General features: G+C 40.5%; 2 protein-coding genes across 2 annotated transcripts in view; one reads left to right on the top strand and one right to left on the bottom strand.

Moving 5' to 3' along the window:
- Nucleotides 1-17855, top strand: part of iqgap2 (IQ motif containing GTPase activating protein 2) — a 31538-nt gene that overhangs the window by 9254 nt on the left and 4429 nt on the right. Inside the window, exons 3-30 of the mRNA XM_084551442.1 lie at nucleotides 834-990; nucleotides 1405-1482; nucleotides 2616-2692; nucleotides 4514-4581; nucleotides 4722-4835; nucleotides 4949-5127; nucleotides 5807-5894; nucleotides 6095-6258; nucleotides 6723-6810; nucleotides 7041-7204; nucleotides 7318-7478; nucleotides 7788-7912; nucleotides 8116-8279; nucleotides 11523-11613; nucleotides 11885-12052; nucleotides 12164-12306; nucleotides 12433-12603; nucleotides 12747-12830; nucleotides 13041-13112; nucleotides 13191-13260; nucleotides 13495-13703; nucleotides 13810-13962; nucleotides 14077-14240; nucleotides 14332-14556; nucleotides 14880-15020; nucleotides 15608-15692; nucleotides 15834-16066; nucleotides 17410-17542. Of these exons, the coding sequence (XP_084407568.1) occupies nucleotides 834-990; nucleotides 1405-1482; nucleotides 2616-2692; nucleotides 4514-4581; nucleotides 4722-4835; nucleotides 4949-5127; nucleotides 5807-5894; nucleotides 6095-6258; nucleotides 6723-6810; nucleotides 7041-7204; nucleotides 7318-7478; nucleotides 7788-7912; nucleotides 8116-8279; nucleotides 11523-11613; nucleotides 11885-12052; nucleotides 12164-12306; nucleotides 12433-12603; nucleotides 12747-12830; nucleotides 13041-13112; nucleotides 13191-13260; nucleotides 13495-13703; nucleotides 13810-13962; nucleotides 14077-14240; nucleotides 14332-14556; nucleotides 14880-15020; nucleotides 15608-15692; nucleotides 15834-16066; nucleotides 17410-17542 (3769 nt within the window). The remainder of the gene's footprint in view (nucleotides 1-833; nucleotides 991-1404; nucleotides 1483-2615; nucleotides 2693-4513; nucleotides 4582-4721; nucleotides 4836-4948; nucleotides 5128-5806; nucleotides 5895-6094; nucleotides 6259-6722; nucleotides 6811-7040; nucleotides 7205-7317; nucleotides 7479-7787; nucleotides 7913-8115; nucleotides 8280-11522; nucleotides 11614-11884; nucleotides 12053-12163; nucleotides 12307-12432; nucleotides 12604-12746; nucleotides 12831-13040; nucleotides 13113-13190; nucleotides 13261-13494; nucleotides 13704-13809; nucleotides 13963-14076; nucleotides 14241-14331; nucleotides 14557-14879; nucleotides 15021-15607; nucleotides 15693-15833; nucleotides 16067-17409; nucleotides 17543-17855) is intronic.
- f2rl2 (coagulation factor II (thrombin) receptor-like 2) lies at nucleotides 8507-10256 on the bottom strand (the record flags this gene model as incomplete). The annotated part of the gene is made up of 2 exons (XM_084551443.1): nucleotides 8507-9814; nucleotides 10193-10256. The coding sequence occupies 2 exons, from the start codon at nucleotides 10254-10256 to the stop codon at nucleotides 8754-8756; spliced, it is 1125 nt and encodes a 374-aa protein (XP_084407569.1). The 3' UTR covers nucleotides 8507-8753.

Here is a 17855-nt window from a genome sequence, read left to right as displayed (position 1 = left end):
ATCTCTGGGAATAGTCTGGCAGAGACTGCTGCCCCGCTGTTAAACCTTTCAAAGGGACATTACATCAGTTTGAAAGGAGGTCAACATAATTTTAACATGAACTGAATATGCTCTCTTCAGGTTTTAGCTTCGTCCAAAATCTCTGCTGTCAACCTGCAGTGATTAAATCTATGTTGTTTCATGATTACACACCATTGTCTAGCAGAAGTGGTACTCAAAAATCTTAACTGGTGTTCAGTTTTGGCTTTTTTGCTGTTTACCTCACATTGTCCATGTGACGAGTAATCTCAAAGCACAGAGTGCAACTGTGTCCGCAGCCCCCTTTCTAAAGCATGCAGGGCTCAATGTGGGCGTTGCCTGTAACAATGCCCAGTTCCCTCACACCAGACTATGTTGTTGGTCTTTTTAGCCAAAAACTTTTGACCGGACCTACGCTTATAAGTTGGACACGATGCAGAATGTCTCTAATTTTGAGTTACACTGTTTTCAATTTCTGTTTGAATCAGAAAGGGCAGAAGGTGTAGGAAAATCCAATATTGACTTGCTGGGTACATGCAGGCATTCAGCCACATAATATCTCTGGCAGTTGTGCGGTGTACCTGTAGATATCAGATAGCAGGGCAAACAGACTAAGCACCATAGCAATGTTACATGGAAGTCAATAAATTGAGCCTGAATTTAATGCTACTGCTTATTTAACATGGAATTTAAAAAATCTGTATTACTCAAATGAGTTCCACTTTTATTGTACTCACCTCAGTTTGGCTGCATGAGATGAATATGCGAAGAAAAATCCTCTTCTTCATCTGAGGTTGATATTTGTGTACTTTCAGGTGGATAGAGGCCTGCTTAGAGGAGGACCTGCCCCCTACCACAGAACTAGAAGAGGGACTCAGGAACGGTGTCTACCTTGGCAAACTCGCCAACTTTTTTGCCCCCAAAATGGTGTCCGTGAAAAAGCTCTACGACAGAGATCAGTCCCGTTACAAGGTAAATTTTCACCTCTTCCATTGGCCTAGTTGTTCTACAGTTTGAATTTTCAGTTAGCATCATAACAGTGTGAGGGACAGTTTTCAGATATTTAAGGGACTTCCTGACAGTTTACAACAGTTTCACACAGGAAAGGGAGAAATGTGTCAGGCCAGTGCTAGGGCCTCCCTGTAGCATCCAGCTGTGGTATGGTACTGTAAACTACAAAAATAGTTAGATGACTTTCATCATGATATTTTCTGTTCAGATATTTTCTGTTGATTATATACTAAACAATCCTTGCAGGACTGTTGACATTACAGTAAAGATAGTCTGCTGAGCATATTATGAGGTTGATAACCCATTTTGCACCCTATTTCCTTTCAGTTCCTTATAAATATGTGACTGTATTTGTATCTCTGTGTTCCTTCTCAGAGCAAAGGCCTGCACTTTAGACACACTGACAACACAGTGCAGTGGCTCAGAGCCATGGAGTCAGTGGGACTCCCAAAGGTAAGTGGCTTGCACAGCCATTATTTATATGGACACCTGCTTCCTGTTCAGCTAACATTCATATAAACATGGACAGTATACAGGCCAGTTTGAGCCTGCTTTCCCAGTGACCACACCTTAAAGGAATAGTTCTGTTTCTCTGAAGTGAAGTTATACGAGATACTTATACAAGTACTACATACAGTACTAGGTAGACACCTAAAAAATCAGTATCAGGCTTAGTGTAATATATATTATATATATATATTTTTTGGAATATTATCTTGACTTTACCTCACTGTCAGTCTTTTAGCATGGGGAACTGAAGCCGCTAACACATACAGTGCACTAAAACCATCATGGCTGAGGAAATCCCATAACTCAAGCTTATGGGATAGTTATTCATGAAGAGAACAGCAGTTAACACCAGCATAATAATTGACATGGTTCCAAAAGAGTTGTGTTTCCATAAGGGCTCGTTATTGAGTTGCAGTAGATTTACCAGGGTTTTTTCCTAGTTCTTATTTCCTATCAGTGAAGTATTTATTTCCAAAACTTGTGGAAATTTTTTTTTGGGGGGGGGGGGGGGGCACATATAAGCAATTAAGAATTTCTTTACACGCATTTCATTCAGATATTGTAATGAGGATATGGCAGGTCTGACAAACACTATTAACCTCATTACATAATTTATGACATGACTCAAAAGGCTTCACTGAGGCATATCCTATTGATGAAAATGAGGTAAAATTGACACCGTCTTTAGGATTGCTTTTTATTGTGGTTTAATTGACTGGTGTTATAAATAAACTGTCATTGTTTTCTGTTACATAACTATGTTTTTTGGGTATCATTCAACATTATTAGGATCATTTCATTGATAGGTAGGATTTGCCGCAAACCGAGTGCAAAATATCTAATAGTTAAATATCTGGATGATGTCTATTGTGCTGCTATTGTTTGTAATTGCATACAATTTTACAGAGTTCTTGTTATACTGTTATTGGTTTGCAGTTTCTCATCCTTCTGAAATGTAAAATGTGAAAAAAACAACAACATTGTGATAGATAGTGTGCTCCTGCTCTGCTGCAGCACAATAAACAGACACTGATGAAAGAAGGGTGATTAATGGCTATTATGGGTTCCACTTTCAGATATTCTATCCTGAAACGACAGATGTGTACGATCGCAAAAACATGCCCAAGGTGGTGTACTGCATACACGCACTGAGGTAAGACTGAGAGGATTGCATAAACAGTGACTTTTCATTTCACTGCTTTCATCAATTTCTCTCTTCTGACAGCAAAATTGCTCACTCATCCTAATTATCTTTTGTGATAACGGTGGTAGAGTACGGTGTTGCCTTTTCCTGGAGGTACCACACCTGAATATGGAGTGTGATTTCAGCTCTAGGAAAGAAATATAAACCAGTGGAATAAACTGCTATTGTTGGATGACCTGAAGTACTCGTCTCTGGTTTGAGCTATGAGCTAACCTATGAGAATATGAGGCTGAGCGAGCATTACATTTGTCTGTTGGTTGACTTATTCATGCGTGCAGCAGTGGTCTGTTCATGCTCTTGTCACTGACACTTACTCAGCGTCTAGTTTATATTCGCATATGTGGATTATAACTTCTTGCCTTATGCCTCTAAAGTTTAACTTGTATGTCAAAAGCAGAAATAGTTTTTGGTAAATGATATGAAACAGAAACTAGAAGAGGGTTTCTTCTTTAGTAAGGCAGTGAAACTACGTCTTGGCAAAGAAAGACCTTTTATGATTTGTGTCAAATAGATCAAATTATATTATAGCAAAGTAAAACTTTGTCTTTCATGTCTCATGTCAAGTAAAATGAAGTTAATTGTGGTGTTTCAGCTCTTTTACTTATACTTTCCACACAAAGGGGGAATTCTTGGCTAAAGGTTTGTGATACATTTGGCAAGAAATGCTGATTACATGAGCGTGACTTGTTGTTGACCCCTGCTTGTTCAGTTGAGATGACTTTGAATGAACTGAAGGGTAAATTTTATCTGTCTTACCCACCCAGTCACCGAAACACAGATTTAGGGAGTGGTTACGTGAGCTGCCTGGATTGTTTTCTCTGATATAGTGTTTTGGTGAGGTCTCGAGAGAATTGGTTTCCTTCCCTCCTTATGCACACACGTGCTCTTCCTTCCTGCAAGTCCAGCTCAAGTCCCACAAGGTCCCAGAGAATAGTTTGCTTCCCCCGATACAAACACACGGACACTTGGAGGCAAAGCAGTGGATGCTCCGACACATTCACTGTGGTGGAAAATTGAAGAAACGTGACGTAATAGGGAACGACTGCACCAAAAAATTAAAAAATAATGTTAACAGATGTAAAGCTTAATTTGTTGTCTAAAATGAAAGAGAAACACTGAAAATAATAAGGAATTCATTCTGGAGAGAAGCTGTTGCTCCCAGCTAGTCAGCTGATTGTTTTCAACCCCTGTGGCTTGTAATCATCCTCCTTCATTAACCCCAGTCAGCTGTTACTCTGTTTGTATCTCAGCCTGAATCAGCTGCCTGCATGTTAAAACATTACCCTTTGTATAAGCAGATTTTAGATGGCTGTTAGAAGCCCCTGTGTCCCAAGGACAGAGTGTATCTTATGTTTACACACACGCACACACACATTCACGCTGTGAGCAAAGGGCAGAACAGCCACTAGCTACTACAACTCCTTCCTTCAGAGCTGCGCTGATGCCAGATCTGCCTTAAATATCTATAATTCATTGCCGCTTATCAGGTACCTGCAGGAAGATGAAAGTTTTATGAAGTTTCCAGCCACCTGCTTGTTGAATTCATTCTAGGTGGTGGAATGAGACGTCTGGCTGCTGTTGGGTAGTGCTTGTTGTAATGTGAGCCAGTAGTACCCCCCTGTGGTGTAAGTGAGACACCACAAAGGGGGGGTTGGGGGGGACGGGCAATCACAATCCTAAGTGAAAAATAAACAGCTTGATCTACAGAATGTTTCAGACCTTTTATTTATTGTTTGTATGAATCTCACACATGGTATGGTTTTATTTCAGCTTGTACTTGTACAAACTGGGAATTGCACCACAGATCCAGGACTTGCTGGGGAAAGTGGCATTTACAGGTAACGACAAACTGGAATCAGGTTCTCCTGAAACCAGACCTTAGCACAAAAGTTCTAAGAAATTCTAACAGTAGAAGAAACTATGAGGTGCATCACCACTTTATTCCCTGCCATTGACATATACTGCATCTGTTTTCCAGAGGAGGAGATCAGTAACATGAGGAGTGAACTGGAGAAATATGGCATTCAGATGCCAATTTTTAGTAAAATTGGAGGTATCCTGGCCAATGAGCTTTCGGTGGATGAAGCTGCATGTGAGTGCTGTGACATTTTAACCGGATTTCTGTATGTTTTTGTCAAAAACTTCTTCTTTCCAATAAAATATTGTTTTTTGAGCCAATACTAAATTGTTTGTACACTACTTTAGTGCATGCCGCTGTGATTGCCATCAATGAGGCAATTGACAGAGGTCAGGCTACTGTGACAATGGGAGCCCTAAACAATCCTAATGCGATGCTGAGGAACACCCACGAGGCTCTGGCCCAGGACTACCAGGACACACTGAGCAAGGCCAAGGCTCGCAAACAGGATCAGTCCTCAGGGAGGGTAAGAAGACACTACACACTTCAGTGATTTCTTGGGATTGTTGCTTTGTTGATCATTTGTGGGTCCAACTAAACTGGTTGTTGTAAGGTCTTGAACCACCATAGTTCTGCTACAGAGTAGTACTATGGTGGTGACTGCTCTGACAATACATGTACTTTATGCAATTACTGTACTTTCTTCAAGCACTGAACCTGTGGTTGGGCATTAATGAACGACTTTTATTTCTGTTACATAACCGGTCATTATGAGCCACATTTAAACAAAATTTAAGGAATGTAACAAATGTCAGCTTGACTCGAGCAGGTGTTTAAAGACTGCCGGTCTAGTACCTAAAACTATAGTGACAGTAGAGGAGTCTGCGTTGAGGTCTGAAAGGGGTTGACTGCACTGACTCCCTTCACAGGCATTGCCAGCACATTCCAGCAACTGCACTGTCAGCTGTATTTACCAAGCACTATCCCTCCACACCATCCAGCACCTCACCTCCCATTCTCTTTACAAATACTGTACAAACACGAGCCCTCCATTTTCATCAAATGATGCGAGACGTGACGTGTAAAACATGAAGCCTCGCTGACATGAATGGGAACAAATTAAGAAATATGACCAGCTACAAATAATTAAGTATATTAAATCAAATAAATAATAAATTTTTCTTCTTTATGTCTCTTTTTGTCAGCGGTCCTCAGTTGCTACTGAAGAAAGAGACGTTTATGAGGAGCTGCTGACTCAACAGGAAATCCAGAGCTGCATTGACTTTGTCAACCGTAAGGACCCTTGACATACATTCTTTATTATCAAAACAAGAATACATTTATTTTTGCATGAGAATAAATCCTTGTCGTATTAATGAACACACATGAACACAGGGCAACTGTAAAAGATGCAGTTGACCAAAAGAAAAGTTACCTGAACTTGGCTGTGTTTCATGTGACTTCAAAAGTAACTGCTGTTTTCTTGTCTCCAGTCCAGGCAGCGGTAAGGCAGGTGAATCAAGCAGTGTCGTCCCAGGATGAAGCTGCTCTGTTGGCTGCACTTAGGCTTGAAGCTCTGGCCCTGCTGGGTGTTCAGGATTCAAACAGTCGCTGGTACCTGGAACATTTCACCACCTACTGCCAACACAAATCTAAGGTATATTAAGTCAGAGCTTGTGTGCTCAGTTGTTGTCAGCTCACGGACTGAGGAGCCAGAGCATTGCTGGTTTTTTCTTTTCAAGCCGCCAGTTAACGGGACTCATTTGCAGAGGGCCTGGGGATGAGTGAAAACTACTGTGTTGGTAAATTAATATCCTCAGGATGTGGAAGATGAATACATTTATAGAGAAACACATTTTCAGAGTTTTGTTTGACCTGCTGTCTAAATTTAATATTTTAGTTTACGTGACAGATCGGATTAATTTTAGAGTATTACTGTGAGTCCACCACAGTTTGTGACTGTAGCTTCTATCACCACTGACACTTTTAATGATATAAAACCAAACCACGACCCGCTTCCTATATCCTCTGTTGGAATGGACACCACTGAGTATTTTTCCTTTCCACTGGGCTGAATAATTATCAGTTGTTATTGTTGTCTCTCTAATCTTTGTTCTGCAGGATGGAGGAAAGGCTGGGACACTGGACAAGGAAGAAATTCAACGAGTTGTCAGCTCTTGCAATGACTTTGCTGAGGCAGAGAAACGAAGTAAGCCATTTTTGTATGCTTTTGTTTATTAACAGTACTTATGCACTTGCATTCCCACTAGTAACTGGGAAACTTACCATGTACATTTCATGATAAATATTTATTATGGGTATTCAGAATGCATTTCATTATAATTTGTAAACAAGGAGAAAATAACACCAGTAGCTTTTGGGAAATTGAGTTTAGATTATATGCAAAACATGACTACCTGCAATTATTTTCCTAACCAGAACTTGAAGCAGTTGCAGCGATCAACACAGCCATTCGTCTTGGCAATGCAGCTGTGACAGTGGAGGAGCTGATGAACCCTGAGGCACAGCTGTCAATTGTCTACCAAACGGCTGCAAACCTCTACCAGACTGAGCTTTTCAGTTTGCAGCTGCAAGGAGGGCGGGTGAGACACCATGTTTCAAATTATGCCACTCAGGCTGAGACAGAAATCCTTACAGGTGTATGGACAATTAAATGCCACTTCATGCTTTTGATCTATCATTTTATGTGCATTAGTCTGGACTGAGTCACGAGGAACTGAGTGTAGCAGTGGAGATGCTGTCAGCTGTAGCAGTGCTGAACGAGGTGTTGGATACCAAAGACCCCCAGGCGGTGATTGAGCAACTTACAGACTCTCCTCTGGGCTTCACCAACATAGACCAAGATAACCTCAACAGGTAACATGGTTGCCAGACAGATGTGTCTGGGCTGCTAAGTAGGAAAAGGCATCAAATAGGCAACAAAACAAGTAACAAGAAACATAAATATAAAGAAAACACTTTGATGATTGCAAGTTTATGATTCTCTTTCAATATAGATTTGTACAGAACACCACACTTTACCATCTCCAGTGGAGTTGTCCCTGCTTTTACACCTGTTAATTCTGGGCATGATCCACATATCTGATTTCTGATTAGCGTTTTATTACCGGTCCAGTTAAATTATGGTGATAGGTTTTAGAAAAAGAATTTGATTTTCTTTCTTAGGTATGCTGACATGCTTATTAAACAGCGAGCTGAGGCTCTTGCCAAGGGCCAAGAGTTTCTCACCTGGAATGATGTTCAGAAGTGCATCGACACAGTCAACGTCCAGGTCCACGAAGAGCATGAACGTAAGAAAATTTAACAGATGTCTGGTTTCCATATTACTGCACGTTTTGTTCTGTGCAACTAATGAACTCTTGATACAGTTAATCAACTGAGAGTCAGTAATTTCCAAATCAACATTTTGAAACTTTGGAAAAAGGTTTCTGATAAATGCTGCATGACGACTAATGGTGACTTAACTGAGAGGTTTCTTGTCCTCTGCCTCCAGGCATCATAGCTATAGCTGAGATCAATGAGGCACTTAACTCAGGTGATCATCAGCAGACACTCGCAGCCCTGCTCCTCCCTACAGCCAAGTTGACGGGGGTGAACCCGGCCACAGCCAAACACTACCATGATGTCCTACAACATACCAAACAACTGCTCTGTCAGGTAATTTGACGAGATTTGCTTGATTGACTTACATTTCCACATCCTCAGTGTGCAAATTATGCAGATCAAAATAAATCCATATGATCATTACGGCTTTATCAACCACAAACCATAATTTTATCTCATTTTTATTAGTTTTATTTTCATCAGTCTCTTCCCTGGCATGACTATTTTGTTACAATACATATAAGACTCAGAATTTGTTAATCAAATATCTACATATATATGATATATTTGGATTTATTTCTAACAAGGCAAAACCTAGGATAGGCTATAGTTGTATATTTACTGTGCCACCAGGCCAACATGATAATAAGCTTGCACAGTTTGAATATTTCATTTCTCATACTGTACAGGGCTGCACTGTTAAATTCACAGTCTTGAGCTCCACATCCTTATTTCTTCTGCCTCCCCACTGTGTCCCAACAATGGTCTAGGAAGGAAAAACTTTTTTTTGTGAAAACACTTCCAATCTCACGCCATAACTGCTGGTCTCTGTAATATCCCATTGAGGGAGATGAATTGTATTTCTGAGGCTGCCGTTTTGGACACAAGTGTACACAGGAAGGGATCCAGACAACTGTGGAAACAGCAGAGACATACCGCTACTCTGTAATATCCATACAGTCTGTCGTCCCCACTGGAAAAAAGTTGGATGTAGTGAGCGATATGCAGAATGCCGCTGGGCAAGAAACACACCACAAAGATGACGAAAACCAGAGTGCTGACCCTGATAAAGGGTCTCCAGTCACAAGCACTTTGTCCCAAATGGTAAACCACAGACACATGAGCATAGATACAAATAAGGAAGGGCAATATGAAACCCAGACAAATCAGCATCATCCTGTATGGCACCAGTGGGAAATGGGATTTTTCTTCTAGTGGAAGTACATCATGACAGGTGGTGATCCCCAGCTGTGTGATCTGGTAGCTCTGCCTGACCAGGAGCTCGGGTGTAATAGCTGCACCAAACAGGATCCATATAACCAAGCACGTCCACAGTGCAAGTGTAGTTTTAGCCATCCTTCTGTACAAAAATGGTTTGACCACAGCCAGATAGCGCTTCAGACTGATGCAAGCTATCGTCTGGGCCGAACAGTAAACATTGCCATAAAACAAAGCAGTTATAAGCCGACAGGAGATTTCCCCAAATATCCAGTCGTTTCCATTGAAATGGTAGTGGACACGCAGTGCAAGAGAAAGCAGGAGCAGCAGGTCAGACAAGGCCAGGTTCAAGTAAAGAACTACTGTGGAGAAAGACTTGGTGTTGAGTCTGACTCTGAGGAAGGCCAGAATGTAGGCGTTGGATGGGATACCCACCAGCATGGCTAGAATATACGTCAAAGGTATGACCCAGGTGCTGAGGACCCCTGTGGTATACGCTGTCACTGGGTCCTCTGGGTTCACATACAGGCGAGGGTCTGAGCTGGGACGGAGCGAAGCTGGCAGCTGGTTTGTTTGATTAGGTTTGTACCCTTTGAATGTTTTTGGTATTGCACCAAGTTGAATATTGGTTTCGGTCCCGGTACTGTTTCCTGTAAGTGGAAGACAAACAATGGTTTTAAACTAACTTTTGTTAAATAATAGTACAGTCGAAACTTTTATAAACTGTGTTGATCACAGTGTCTGTTTTTGGTAGTGTACTGCACACTTGTTTTCATCAAACTTTTACAAAGCACATACATTTTCAGTCACAAATATATGCATCCTTATAGCCATAGCTTAAAGTTTATTTAAGTTAAACCTACATTTTATAAAGTGGGAAATGTGGCCTTTCCCACTTGGGATGTTAAAAAAAAAAAAAGACAAAGGAAAAAAAAAAAAGACCATGTTTAAATATCTAAATATGGATCCTAACTTTAAAAGGTAAATGTTGCTTTCCTTTTCTGAATCTCCTGTTTTGATAAACTTACCATCCTGCTGACTGGTCTGCACTGCCATCAAACAAATGAGTAGTCCAGGAACAAGGTCAGCCATGTTATCCTGTGTTTTATATTCCAGAGTTTCCCAAGGTTTCACCCGTCTTGGTGTTGCTTCTTTTCAAGATATCTCCACCGGTGAAATTTGCAGTCTTGCATCTCTGCAGGGCAGCAGTAGAGCCAGAATAGTGTGTGCTCAAGCTCGGCGTCCCGTTAGTACGTGTGGGACGCTTATTTGTGCACACGGTACAGTGAGCATGCTTCCTGCCCAAGCTTGAAAACTGAATTCCCTTATGCCTGCGTCAGTGACTGCCCTTTGACTCACTATTGGTGGGTGGGGGGACAGCTCAGTGGTCTGTGATCCATAAACAAATTACACTTTTAGGTAATGTTTATGTGGTTTTGTTATTTTACTTGTCATTTTGTTAAGATCTTGTCATGTTATTTTTCTAGCACTCCTGAATTTTATAGTGGTTTGATCATTGATGTATTATGGGAACTCTTACGTGTTTCAAAATGTTCATTTCTGTAACGGTGAATTCCCAGCATAACAAGTTTTTTTTCACCTCTTTCCTGTTTTGACTTCATGTTGCATTGCTCACAAAACAGACACATTATTGTCTGTTTAAACCAAGAACTTGACACTGAAGTTACAAGACACACAAAACTAAGAAATTATCTTTTATAATTAACAATGTGTGATTCCTTTCATCACCTTATTGTGTTTGGTAGAAAGACACTTAAATGCAACACATGGTGGGGTTTGTTAAAAGTAAATGTAAATGCAGACTCTACTTTTAGACTTCTCAGTGTGTTTAATGGTGACTTCCTTCCTGATGGTCAAGGTTACACCCCAAACCCCTACAGAGATCTCTAAAATTAGCCTGAGAACAAGTACAATAGTCAAGCTGGATAAATATTGCTGGTGCCTGCTGTGATGTTAAACCGTTAGAGTCTGCTTTCATGAAAGTCGTTTATTTAAGTCGGCGAGAAGATAATGTTTGTAGTGCATCTGCTGTCAGTAATGACTCTTTGCTGTTTTTCTTAGATCTTATAACTGGACTTGTTCATGCTCCAGTAGCATCAGCTTGTGTAGCGTTGTGTAATCGGACTTGATAACTTACTTGTTAATCTCCACAATCTCCACTTGGTGAAATTGCATAACTAATAAATATATATATATATATTACTTTCCATGTTTAAGACTGACATTGTTTCAAAAGATTTTATACTTTAAAGTCAAGTCTAATGTTCATTAGATATAGTTTGGCCTGTTCAGTCTGTAATAAAGAAATGTGACCTTGTGCTTCCGATCTGATTGTAGAGCTCTGGTGATGAATCAGCAGTGCTGTGGCTGGACCAAATCCAAGAGGCCATACTAACAGCCAACCAGGATGAGGAGGCGGCTCTTACATGTATGTTGTGATTCTCTCCTGTCTATTTGGCTTTTTAGACTTATTACTGTTTTTATACACATCGTATAATGTTGCAATACTGTGTAACATTATACACATTATTTGCTCTGTTAAAAATAATTTCCTTTTCTAGGGTTATCACTTTCTGTGTGTTGATGCTGTCAGTGACCACAACCACCTTGCTTGTTTTGGATTATTCCACTCTACTGTAGTCATAGAGTGATTGAGCCATCTTCATACAACTTCCTCCTTTGTCTTTTTATTTTCCTAGTGGCTGGAGCAGTAGCTCAAATTAACAAGACAGTGGCTGAGGGGGACTCCCAGAATACATTGCAGGCTTTGCAGGTTCCCAGTGCAGGACTGAAAGCAGTGCTCCCCGAATGTGCTGACACATATCAGGTCGAACTGGCACAGGCACAAACAAGCAGCGCTACAAAAGGTAAACATGCCCTTCAAGAAGGACCCATTGTGTTTTAAGAAATGGATTCATACACAGTGAGAAGTCACCTGTTGTTGTTCTCTTAAACAAACACGTCCTGCTCTCCTTCAGGCATCACTGATAGTGTGTGGGTAAGACACTGCATAAAGGACAGATATAACTATTACTATAACCTGGAGACTGGAGAGGGCACCTGGGAGGAGCCTGAAGGATTTGAACACAGTGGTGGCCAGCTCAATAAAGAGGAAATCCAGGTACTACTCCAGACTTATAATCGTGTTTAAAATCATTTATAAAATTGCGTTATTCATTTAAACAAACGATAATCACACTGTTGTGGCACTGACATGCCTTTTTTTCTTCTTTTTTTCGTCTCTAAGAACGTCGTCAGCTGTGTTACTGCAGAATATAACAGGGGACAGTTATGGCTGGCCAGTGAATCCTTTGTGATCCAGCTACAGGCAAGGATCAGAGGTTACCTGGTCAGGAAAAAGCATGGCCAGAGAATGGAGTACCTACGTCAACAAGAACCACACGTTGTCAAACTGCAGGTATACACCAAAACTGTGAGGGGTGAATAGAGATTAATTTACATCAACCTAAGCTGCAGTGTCACTGATATGGAGCACACATCTTGAAATATGACATGCAGACATTTTTTTAACATATTTTTCCTTCTCCTTTCTTTTTGCAGGCTTGCTGGAAAGGTTACAAACAGAGGAAAATGTACGACGAGAGGATGAATTTGCTTCGGAAGAATGTTGCATCTATTGTCAAGGTATTTTTATTTTTTTTAAATATGTGAAGAAATATTGTAAAAGTATACATATTTAGTGTCTAGACAAATGGAAATGGAAATTACGACAAACATAATGACAACATATCCATGCTATTTGTAAATACACATTAATTAATTTGCGTGTGCTTGATATTATTAATAATATAGGTACCGTATCAGAGCCCTGACATAAAACACTTGTGTTTTTAGATCCAGTCTGTGGTTAAAATGTGGAAAGCGAAACGTAAATACAACCAGAGGCTGCAGTTCTTCAAAGCTCACGTGAGTAATAATTGTCCCTCTGAGTTTCTGTTGTTTTACCCATGCTGTTCGAGACTCATTGTTTACCTGTGTGTACAGGAGAAAGAAATTGTTAAGATCCAGGCTTTTCTCAAGGCCAACAAAGCCAGAGATGACTACAGAACCCTGAGTAAGTCAGAAAAGCATTTTACACTCCTGAAGTGGTTCTCGTATATTGTTGTTGTGATGTGGTCATACTTAATGATGTACTTCCCAAATGTAATGTGATTCTTCTGAAACCACTAAGCACCATTCCCATTCAGATCTATATTTAGTTATGCCAAAGAGATGGATATCAGGTTTTTTGTCTGTATTGCCCAGCCTGACGTTCTTGTGCCAAATCTTTCTTGTGTGCCAATCTTAGCTGGAGCCAAAGATCCTCCTCTGTCAGTGGTGCGTAAGTTTGTCCACTTGCTGGAGCAGAGCGCCCTGGATCTACAGGAAGAGCAGCAAGTGACACAGCTTAGGGAGGAAGTAGTCACAAAGATTCGCTCCAATCAACAGATGGAGAAAGACTTGAACCTGATGGACATAAAGATTGGACTGCTGGTGAAGAACAGGATTAGTCTGCAGGTTGGCATTGCACCATAATAGCCACTAAAGTCAAATAGAAGTTGTGTATTCTTTATCTAACTGTGCCCTCTTTCCAAATTCATGTGGTGTTTGTTTTGTTGAACAGGATGTTGTGTCCCATAATAAGAAAATGAAGAGCAAGAAAAATAAAGCTAGTAAAGATGACCTGACTGGAGGAGACAGACTGGGTATTAAAGGCCTAAGTAAAGGCAAAAGACGGAAGCTGGAGGCCTACCAACATCTCTTTTACCTGCTTCAGGTATTACAAAAACTCATCTGCAACAGCTTAAATCTATTCCACTTAAAACTAACATATCTAAGTACAGTTGCAGACACATAATACTCTGATCCCTCTGACTCTTTCCCCCTTCAGACTAATCCATCCCACTTGGCTAAGCTGATCTTCCAGATGCCCCAAAACAAGTCCACTAAGTTTATGGACACAGTGATTTTCACCTTGTACAACTATGCCTCTAACCAAAGAGAAGAATATCTGCTACTCAAGCTCTTCAAGACTGCTCTAGAAGAGGAAATCAAGTGAGGACTGCAGCTCTGAACAACACTGTTCCATAATCACTTAGTAACTGTAACTCTCAACATCTGTCAACATCTTGTCCATGTGTGTCAGCCTTAAGGTGGACCAGATCCAGGAAATAGTGACGGGCAACCCAACCGTCATCAAGATGGTGGTGAGCTTCAACAGAGGAGCACGCGGTCACAACACCCTCAGGCAGCTGTTGGCTCCAGTGGTCAAAGACATCATTGAGGACAAGAGTTTAGGCATCAACACCAACCCAGTGGATGTGTACAAAGCCTGGGTCAACCAGCTGGAGACGGTTACTGGAGAGGCCAGGTAGTAGCAAAGACAGGCAGTGAAAATATAGCCAACTGAGTTAGATGACCTTGGTAGAGTCCAAAGTTAGCTGTATACGTTGTGAATATCTTGTGTTGATTTGTTCAGGTTGGCTTTAGTATTTTAGGTTTTTTTGGACCTTTTCGAAAACCCCTGATTTTCACTTAGGTTGCATCTCAGATTTCTGAACTGAACTGAAACGCGCCATGAAAGAAACTTTCAAAACAATCAATTTTTGTTTTTCCATTTCTGTTTTCATTTGAAGCCCAGCATTAAAACAGTAAGCCATACATTAATGTTTGTTTACTATTCCTCTCTCTCAGCAAGCTTCCCTATGAGGTTACTCCTGAGCAGGCCATGTCACATGAAGAAGTACGCAACAGGCTGGAGGCCTCCAGTCAGGCCCTGCGGTCTGCTACAGATAAGGTCTTGAACTCCATTGTGTCGTCGCTGGATAATATTCCGTAAGTTTCAGGGCCTGTTACGTGTCAGTGTCCACTGGGTTTTCCCTCATTTGTATTGAAATATTTAAATTATTTATTATATTTATTATTAAGTATTTGTCACCTGATTTTTAGATTTGTACTTTCATGCGTGAGTAAAATAGGTCCTGACATCATACTGTGAGATCACATGCTGTGGCGTGTCATTTAGGACTTATTGTGGTTGTTAAGGTTTCAGCTTCCTGTTGAGACATGATTAGTCCCAGATGCAGTCATCTGGTCAGCTGTTTGTGCTTTTGCTTTACTCTAGTAACCCAGTATTGTCAATATCAATCTTTTTACAAAGATAAATACAAACAAACAAAAAAAATTCTGAAGACTATACTGCACTTACCACTAGGTGGTGCTGTTTACCGTTTCATCATGTTTTTTTTTTTAAAGTAACAATACAGATCATGATACTTACAGTCATGAATGCCGTTATTGATGCATCAGATACATCACTTATTGTGTCAAGATCTTGTTTTATCATTTGCCATATAGACTGCATGTGACTGCATGTTGTTTTGTGTTTGATGTCCCATTACTGCTTTTTGTTTTGCATGTAGTTATGGCATGAGATACATAGCAAAAGTTCTGAAGAACAGCCTCCATGAAAAGTTTCCAGATGCCTCAGAAGACGAGCTGTTGAAGGTAGAAGTCCTTAAAATGTATAAATCTATATTTGTCTTATTCCTTTCTTTGCATCTGTTATCACTGTGAGCATGCTGAGGTGAGGGACAAATTATCTTTACAGAATATTTTAATAACATGTTCTCTTATTTTAAATGTCAGATTGTGGGAAACCTGCTGTACTACCGCTACATGAACCCAGCTATTGTGGCGCCTGATGGCTTTGACATCATTGACATGTCAGCTGGAGGGCAGCTTCACCAGGATCAGCGTCGCAACCTTGGATCTGTGGCAAAGATGCTCCAGCACGCTGCTGCCAATAAACTGTTTGAGGGCGAGAACGCACATATGACTCCAATGAACAACTACATCTCTCAGACATATGAGAAGTTTAGGTAAGAAGGATAAATTAATATTGACAGAAGAATTAGGAACTTTGATTTGCCAAATGCCTAATTTGTCAAAATCTTAAAGGGGAATTACCGTTTTTTACAACCTGGACCTTATTTCTGGCGTACAATACGATCGTTTACTCACCCATATAACTTTGGTGTCATTTGGAGTTGGACCACTGCATATATCCATATAGTGGGAGTGACTGGGGCACCGAAACGCAGGCTCTAAATAACTCTAAAATCTCGTTCATTTCACCAATATTTTGTGATCGTACGCTAGTGCTATTCCCCGTTGAGTCTGGAGTTACCTGTAATCTATTCGCGGACGTGCAATGGTTTGTTGTTCTTTGGCCAGCTGTTCCTCTCTCTGCCTCCGCATCCTCCTTTCAACGAGCTCCTCATCCGTATACTCTGGCTCAAAACGGTAAGGACGTCCATCATAAACAAAGTCGTCGTCCACAACCTCAGAATCGGAAAAATATTCATCCATGTTGCAAAAAGCCAGCAGTAGCAAATTACAGGTAAACAAGCCGACCATCGTGGGTGTGCGCGGCGCTCAGAGATGACATCATCCAGGTCAGAAGTTAGTAGGTCAATCTACAGACCCCGTATGGTGATAACAGGTAACTCCGGACTCAACGGGCAATTGTACTAGTGTATCATAACAAAATATTGGTGAAATGAACGAGTTTTGCGGCAGATAATGTGTTATGCGTTACTATATGGATATACGCGGCGCTCCGCTGGATCTAAATATCTTTAGATCCAAACGACTCCAAATGACACCAAAGTTATATGGGTGAGTAAACGATCGTATTTTATACCAGAAATATGGTCCAGGTTGTAAAAAAAAACGGTAATTCCCCTTTAATTACATACTTTTGATTCATTCTAAAAAAAAAAAAAACTCTAACTCATGTTAGAGGAAGAAGAAATTTCCCTTAATAACATCAGCAGGAGTGTGGAAAAAAAACAAGTGTTCTTCTTGATAAACATGTTTTATTAGAGAGTGAGGTTAAGCTGATATGATGTGAGTAAAGGCAATCCTGGCAAAAAAAAAAAGAAGTCTTTATCTAAGATAACACGTCCGCAAAAACTGAACTGAACTCCAGAGAGCCTCTCTCACAAATGAGAAAGGCTGGGCCAGCATGACTGCTGTTTTCTGCCAAGGTGAGTGACTCATGATTACTGGAAACCCCCATCAACATTAGTTTCTGGAACCAAGTCAGCAAGAACATTTTACCTTAGAAAAGAAAAAAAAAAAAAAAAAGAATTCTAGCCAAGTCACTTTATCAGAAACTGGGGCTCAAGGGCTAATGTCAACTAACCACTTTTTCTTCCAGGTTATTTTTCCAGTCAGCATGTGATGTCCCTGAACCTGAGGAAAAGTTTAACATTGATGAATACTCTGACATGGTGACCTTGAGCAAACCTATCATCTACATTTCGATAGAGGAGATCATCAACACCCACTCGGTAAACCCAAACAAAATGAACAAATCCTGTCTGGTAAAGCATGCATGTTGATGACTCAGGATGTCGTTCAAGTTTAGGAAAAAGTAATATCAGTTCAGAAGAAAGCATGCAGGCTTATAAAATACCTACATGTGTCACCTATAACGGTGTTCCTTCAGAGTAAAACTGGGCTGCCCTGATTCTCTCTGCAGCTTGTTTCATGCTGTCAAATGTAGGATGTGCTGTAAACACATATGTACTGTATTGTTACAATAATTATTCTTCTCGCTAGTCTTACAACTAGAGAAGCAAATATTTGTAGCCTAGCCCAGAT

This window comes from Chelon labrosus, assembly GCF_963514085.1.
Source record: "Chelon labrosus genome assembly, chromosome: 9".
NCBI classification, from domain to species: domain Eukaryota; kingdom Metazoa; phylum Chordata; class Actinopteri; order Mugiliformes; family Mugilidae; genus Chelon; species Chelon labrosus.
Note: the sequence above shows the minus strand (reverse complement) of the source record. Positions and strands in the feature narration are given on the sequence as shown.